The sequence below is a fragment of the Cryptomeria japonica genome, chromosome 9 (assembly GCF_030272615.1).
Source record: "Cryptomeria japonica chromosome 9, Sugi_1.0, whole genome shotgun sequence".
Classification (NCBI taxonomy): domain Eukaryota; kingdom Viridiplantae; phylum Streptophyta; class Pinopsida; order Cupressales; family Cupressaceae; genus Cryptomeria; species Cryptomeria japonica.
In genome coordinates, this window is record NC_081413.1 from 186,308,259 (window position 1) to 186,316,026 (window position 7,768).

A 7,768-nucleotide genomic window follows, 5' to 3' on the forward strand; every position below is an offset into this window, starting at 1 on the left:
CTGACATCACTGATTTGGAGAGGCAGGCTATGGAGGGGGGTGGATTTGGTTTCAAGATGGATGACATTGAGGAGGAAGAGGATGAGGATGAGGATTCATTGCCAGTGCCAGAAGCAGGTGGAGACCTAGCATCATCCAGGATGGAGGATGAGTCAGCCATACCGAGCGAGGAGGCACAATCACGCCCACAGCAAACTTATACGACTAGACCCTCTAGTTCTACCTCTCCCCAAGTTTTTGCTAGAGCTGGGAAGAGGAAGTTGTAATTGTAGTTTGTAATGATGTATTTACTTTTGTTTTTACAAAAACTATTTACTATTTTGCTTCCAGGCTTCCAGCCATCAGCACTCCTCATGAGGATGCGATTTTGTAGACACTTTGCATTTAAATATATCTAGAATCAGCTTGTTTCTTTTGTGTTATCATTTATTGACTCATTGGATGCATCTTCTCATTAAATTTTGCAAAAAAAAATGCATTTTATATTAAATTTAAGCATGTTTTTAAGTTGCCGAGTTTTTCGACGAGTTTTTCCGAGTTTTTCCCAAGTTTTTTTCCCAGGGGCTTGGCGAGTCGAGCCGAGTCACGAGTAGTCCAACTATGATCCCAATACCTTCCACTGGAGCAGGATTCCCGATGGTTTGGTTTATGATCAGGATGGGTGGCCAGTTCAGAAGGATATTATTGTTGCTTTTTCTTCGCATCATTCCTTGGAATTTTTGTTCTTTTGAATCTTTTCAGTTGGATTTTTCTGCTCCTGTTGTGATGTGAATGTTGATTACCTTGGTGCCAGCCATGCTGGTTGTTTTTCTGCTGTTGATGTTAACAGTGCTGTTGGTTTTTCTGATGATGCTGGTGGCAGTGCGGTAGATAAAACTGTTTATTAATTCAAATTGATTTAAATGTTTCTTCTGGTGATGGAAATCTGAATCCTATGGATTGTGAATTCATTGCTAAAGAGTGTCCTGTTGATATTCTTCCTAATGCTGTAGCTGATACTGGTGGGGGTGCTCTTAGCAAAGGGAACAAATTTGTTGAAGGTTCTGGGCAAGTTGATGTTCAAAATGTTCTAAAGCCTTCTTCTGACAGTTATATGGATAGTTCTCCTTTGCTAGCAATTTCTATCATAATTTATCCTGATTCCTGGCTTCAGGATTGTGTTGATTTCAGATATATCTTAAGAGAGGGGTGTTAAGTACTATATTGATAAGTTGGATAAGAAAGAACGTGGTAAGGATGGCCAATTAAATGTTATATATGTTGCTACTTTTGTATTATCCCCTTTCCGATACTATGTTTATAATGATGTAAGGTTCTGGCAATACGGATATAGTTGACCATGGTAAATGATTTTTTTTCTTCTCTTTTAATAATTTTTGTATTAGCTGGGTGATTCTGTTATGATGTTTGTAGTCATCTGCTCATAAGAGACATATTTGTAAACTACTACTAACATGTATATGTGCATGCATACGCAAGTTTACAAAAATATGTGAGTACTCGCAGGACGTACGGGTACTGACAGCAAGTTACTTGCAGTAAAACTCGCCACAGGTTTTTGCAGACTTGCTGCCATTTTCCTGCTAGTACTTGCCAAAAATTGCAAGTTTTTATGCCAAAACACGGGTCAAAGTCGTCTTGAACCATCCAAAAAACCCTAAGTCACAAACATGAAGTTTTAAAGCCATTTTTCTGCATTTTGTGGTCACGATTGTTGATGCAACTAGGGTTCTGCTCATGGCTCTACGGCACATGTGATAGGGCACCTATCAGTAGCAACTTTGTTTCCAGAGGACAGAGAATAATTCTCGGATGCTAGCCACTTCTCTTCCCAGACACAGCAATTGTTCCTTGTTGTTTTATACAGGTCATGAATTTTTATAATCATGTCTATTCAAATGTCAAATTAAAGTATATTAAAATATTTATAATGGAGATATGTGGAAATCTTCATAATTTATAATACAAAATATAATCATGTCTATTCTCATATCAAATTAAAGTATATTAAAATCTTTATAATGGAACGAAGAAGAATAGATCAAAATATGTGGAAAAATTCATATTTCTCAATATAGTAAATCAATGTATAATAGTACATGTAAATATAAAAAGGTGGTGTAAGCACCTTCTAACCATTCAAATAAGTGAATTCCACTTTCTAATCAGGTGTGGTTACCTATGACAAACATTAGATATACAATGTAGAAGTAAAAATACATAGAGGGGAAAAATAAGCATATATGTGTATATTCAAAGTATATTTTAAAAAATTGTGTTTTCAAATGTTCAATAAATTTGACGCATTTTTTCCCAAGTTTTTGCCAAACCCCAAGTTTTAAAAAATTTTAGGCCTGCCAAGTTATTACCAAGTCTGAGTTTTTCAACTATATGTATATATTAAAAGAAACTGATATAGTTGATCATGGTGGATGGATTTGTTTGTTGTCTTTTGGTCTTTTTTGTATCAGCTGGGGTGATCATTTGTTGATATTTGTAATCAATTGCTCATAGGAGCCATATTTGTAAACTCTTGCTCTACGTAATATACATATAAATTCACATGTATATATATATATATATGTACACACACATATTTCACATCTAGTAATAGGAAGGGGAATCTTGGCAACATTGCCAAGTTGGAAAGGGTAGAATCCTATTTTTTGAGGAGGGTGAGTTTCAGGAGTGAAGCCCACCATTATATTAGAGGCCTAATGTAGATATATTTTAAATTTAATATGTTATATTAAATTTTGATAAATATCTATATCTGGTATTCGAGTTATGAGTGAATTGCCTCCACACCTGCAACTCACCCTCCTAAAGAAACAGGATTCTCCCCTTCCCCACCAGGCAATACTGCCAGAGATTCCACTTCCTATTACTTCCCCGCTGAAATGGGAACTGAGGCAGCAGTTCCCACCCCCTACTCATTCCCAGGGAAGTACAATCACCATAATCTCAGAAAGAAGATGGAGCTAGGAGTTAGACCAAGATCTGTTACTTCGTAGATTGGCCTTAAAAAGGCCAAAGTCTTGTTATCTTGTTTCTTTTAAGCAGCTGTAATTACTGAAAATTTTAGGAGCTCATCTAAGTTACCTTCACAGGAGATCTGAAGTTATGGGTTATTACAGGTTTAGAAGCAAAAATGGGTATCCTACAAAATGATATTTAAGTAATGTGATTCAAAATTTCTTATCATTTGGTTTCGCACATCTGGCCATTGAAATTTGGCATTGTTCCTTCTTTTGTTAAGCAACCTTCTCAAAACCTCTTCTATTTAGCAAAAACACAACACAGATACAATTCAAAGTTTTTACACTTTTATTTCACAAAGCTGGCCATTGTGATTTGGCTTTGGTCCCTTTTCTTGCAGAAAGACCTTCACAACACTCCTCTATCTAGCAAAAAGATGACACCAATTGAACCTTCTCATGTACTTCTTTTCTAAACTTCAATGTCTTGGACAATGATGAACTTCAGAGGGTACCAATTAAACAAAGTTTCATTTATTCATTCAGAATTGGACAAGAATAGAAGTGTAGGATGGTTGAAAAATGTTTTCAGCTCAAAAACTAGAGAAATTTATTATAAGGCAATCATTATACGATGGATTTACAATTTATATAAAAGCTTAAAAAATGACTTCAGAGGAAGAATCCTAGTTGCCAAATTCAAATTTATAATGTGGTTATAAGCTAGCCTGTTGAATAAAAAAATCCAACCAAAAATACTGTAACTGAAGAACCTCTGGTAAAACTTTTATCACTTTCATATCCCACATCCCACAAAATACTGTAATAAAAGACAACCTTCAGGTGAAGCTTTCATTTCTTTCTTTAACATATGCTCAAACCAGAATCTAAATCCTACACTCAAGAGCTTTTACTTCTTGAGTCACGTCTTCTGGTAAAAAAATATTTTTTTTTCAAACATTAGCTCAACCAGAAACCAAACCTTTGTCAACCAATAAATTCAATGGTAAAAAGATCGAATCAGTATTTGATCCAATCATCTTTCGGCAAAACTATTTGATGCCCTACGAAAATAGTAGAACTGACAAGGCCTTGTGTGTATTTCAAAGCTTCATCTTCCAACTGAAATCAGTTTCTTTCTCAACATAAACTCAACCAGAAAACTGTCAAAATCTGCAAGCCTGTGAAACCCTACAAAACCTATAAAGCATAGTCCTTTGAAACCCTAAAAATCCTAAATTCAAGTAAAACAAGCAAAACCTGCTTGAGTATATTTCATAAAGTACATCTTCTGCCAAAAATTTTGCATTTATCAACATAAACTCAATCTGAAAGAAATCCTCAATTGTGAACAACAAGAAAGTAAACCTAACTCCTTAACAACAAAAATATTAATTTATCAATTATGTTTCCAAATGAACATATTTATTGGGGGCAAAATAAGTTAAATATATTATACAGCAGGAGAATCTGATAAAAAAATTCCCCTTAAAATGTCGATGCAAGAAAGTTTAAGATACAGTTTGTATTCTGATGAACGTGCTCTTTCTAAAGATACACTCGTCTGGAAATCAAAACCTGAAAAGCCTAAACGCCCTTGAAACCCTTAATTCAAGTAGAAGGTACTTGTGGATATTTGATACCGTCCATACTCTGATGAAAATGCTTGTTGTTTCCTAACATAAACTGAAGCAGACAAGAACCTGAACGCAGGAGAGACTTACCAAATTGGCTTTCGGGAATTAGATGTCGGAAGGAAATTTCTTTCCTTAACCAAGAAAAATCCCTAAAAGCATAGAAAGCCTAAATTCCAGAGTGATGAACCAAACTGACCTTTGGGGATTTAATACAGTAGATACTATGACTGAATTGCGACTTATTTTCCTACCTAAAATCAGAAGAGACGGACGAATCATGATTGCCTTTCGACCAAAGCCTTATTATTTTCCAACTTTTAAAAAAAGTAATAAGAAAAGCAAAACCCTAAAACGCGCCCCCTCTTCAAATCTTAGAAATCAAGAAAGGCGTTCCAGACCTGCCTTGGCCTCGATGAGTTGCGGCTCGGCCTTCAGAGCTTCCTGAAACGCCCGCCGCGCCTCCACATTCATCCCCTTTTTCTCATAACAAGTCCCCAGCAAACACAGCGCCTTCTCATTCTTCTCATTAAGGGCCACAGCAGCCTCCAGGTCAGCAATGGCAGCATCCACGTGGCGCTTCTTGGCGTCCCCTCCGAGCCGAATTTCCGCCCGCTTAAACAGCGCATCCGACTGCTCAGTTTTGGCCAGGCTTTTCACAACCCTAGGGGAGAGGGCAGTGTCAAGGGAATTGAGAGCAGCGACCATGTGACCCTGGCGCTCGAGAGCCAAACCCTTGAGTATATGACAGGCGGCATCTGTAGAATTAAGGGCTATGGCCCTCTCCGCCTCGTCCGCCGCCTCGCCGGCTAAACTCTCAGAGAGCGATGGCTTGGCCGATCTGGACCGGGCCAGTAATTGAGCGCCCTTTACGAAGTGTGCCCGGGATTCGATCTTGGTTCGGCTCGGACCTGTCATCCGTGCTAAAGCACGCGGTACACCCCCACCCCATAATACCCACATGAGACCCAGAGCGACGCCCAGTACTACAACTTGTAGCGCTATGTCCATCTGCATTGCAGACTTATCTGCCATGTCCATTGCTATTGCCTGGTTCAGATTACGGCAAAAACCAGTTGAACGATCTCTAATGTCTTTCCTTTGAGAGATTTTTAAGACGAACAAACGCGAACAGATTGTTTATGAAGGGACAGGTCCGAATAAGGCCCAAACAAGTTCAACATTGAGATGGTCAAACTTGGTAGTCTTTTATGGTCAATTAAACATGTCTTCAGTGTGAATTAGGTGGATTGATTTGGTCTAATGATGGAGAATTTGTATTTTTGAAAAGATATTTTATGATTTAAGATATCAGATTTCTGCATGAGGACAAAACAATTTAGTTGAATTTTTGGATTATAGACATATGGATTGATATAAGGTTTTTATCGTGGAAAATAGTTTGATTTAAGCATATATTAGACTTTTTAAAAGAAATTTAATCATATGCAAAAAAAAGTATCTATTATGTCATAAAAAGGTCCAATCAATGTTTGGGTGATGAGTAGAATAGATTTTTATATTGCCATTATAAAATATGTTTTACAAAAGTAATGATGTGACATGATGAAGTTTACATTTTATCTATCATTGACATGATATTTTGGGTGATGAGTAGAATAAATATTTATATTGCCATTATAAAACATGTTTTACAAAAGTAGTGATGTGACATGATGAAGTTTACATTTCATCTATCATTGACATGATATTTAAGCCGATAGACTTTTAGTGGGGGCTTTTGTCCATCAAAGTGCAAGATAATCTGGAGATTGTTGCTTTCTGGTGACCGGTCACTTTTCCCGACGAGCGACAGGTATTCTCAACAAGCGGCAAGTGGGTTCTTCATTGTTTGCCTTAGATTGTGACATGTGTCCCTTGTTGTAGTATCCCTGCCCTAATCAATTTCTAATCTCGGTTTAATCTTGTTCAGTTTATCTTAATATTATGTTATAGTCAGATATTTGATTTAATGCATAGCTGTTGATGTGGGTTTCACACTAGTTGTATGCAAGTTGTTTAGTATTCCTATTTCGTGGTATTAATATCGGGCTAACGCTTTCATTAAATTTTATATATGTATGCATGTATGACTCTTGGTTGCAGGAGATTTCAGGTACAACGCCGCATGAGTGCGAGGTTCGTCTTCACCTGAATTTGCAGGTTTGAGTGTACCTCTTTAATCATTAGAGTTGGATTAGGTGGTCGTAAGACCCTAGTTGACCCTAGTCGTGCTCAGGTGAGCATCGTCAGTCACCGTCAGTAATCCCTTTTTGTTTGGGTTTGCGAGTCGTCTGTTTGGTTGACCTTCTCGGTTTGCGTGATTGGTGTGTATGGTTAAATTGATTAATTAGTCCTTAGTAATTATTTTGATTAAATATGTATTCGTGCATTAGAGATTAATGGACTAAACTAATCAGGATTTCTTTATGTGAATTATCGTTGATTTGAATTTCTCGATTTAAATTGGGAGCAAGTTCAATTAAATGGGTGATTTTGAATAATAAATGCATTTTGTATATGCTATTGAAAAATAAAGTTTTGCATTTAATTGCAATAGATTTAATTGTATTCTGTTGGCCTTTTAAATTAGAAAGGGTAAATTGAATTAAATGAGAAAATCGATTTTGAATTGGAAAGCAATTTAATTGTTGATATAGTTAGAAAAGAATTAATTTTGAGAATTTTTTTTTAAATAAAAATTTTAATTCCAAAAATGGAAATTTGGTCAACTCTTCCATATAACCTAAATTTTGGGAAATTTTGGAGGAGGGACATTTTTGGAAAATATTTGGTTGGAGAAAGTTTTTGGATCAAATTTGGGGGATTTTTGCAAAAGAAAGGAATTTTCTTGGAGCTTGCAAGTTGGACTCTCCTCCGATCTTGCCGGGATTGCTGAATCAGGTAGGCCTCTGGTTATTTCTTGGATTCTTGCTTAAAGAAAATCATTTTGGTGTTTATGAAGAATCTGGTTGAAGTTTAAAAAAAAAATGGGATTAAATTAAAACCAAATTTGGGGTTCGCTGTTCTTGAGCAAAATCTGCCTAAAACTCCATTGAATCTCCCTTATATAAGTTGAAGAATGAAATTGTTTTGGGGGTTTTAATATTCCTCAATCTATTTTGGGTATTGAAACCCATTTGTGTTTGAAGAAAT

The 7,768-nt window shown here is 36.4% G+C and overlaps 1 protein-coding gene across 1 annotated transcript; it reads right to left on the bottom strand.

Annotated features, from left to right (window-relative positions):
- Positions 1–4,347: 4,347 nt before the first annotated feature.
- Positions 4,348–5,834, bottom strand: LOC131038269 (uncharacterized). Its single transcript, XM_057970615.2, has one exon. The coding sequence runs from the start codon at positions 5,651–5,653 to the stop codon at positions 4,994–4,996; it is 660 nt and encodes a 219-aa protein (XP_057826598.2). The 5' UTR covers positions 5,654–5,834; the 3' UTR covers positions 4,348–4,993.
- Between the last annotated feature and the right edge of the window lie 1,934 nt (positions 5,835–7,768).

What these genes read in the sequence shown, in the direction of transcription:
- LOC131038269 (XM_057970615.2), bottom strand. Translation starts at nt 5,653, where the DNA reads ATGGACATGGCAGATAAGTCTGCAATGCAGATGGACATAGCGCTACAA.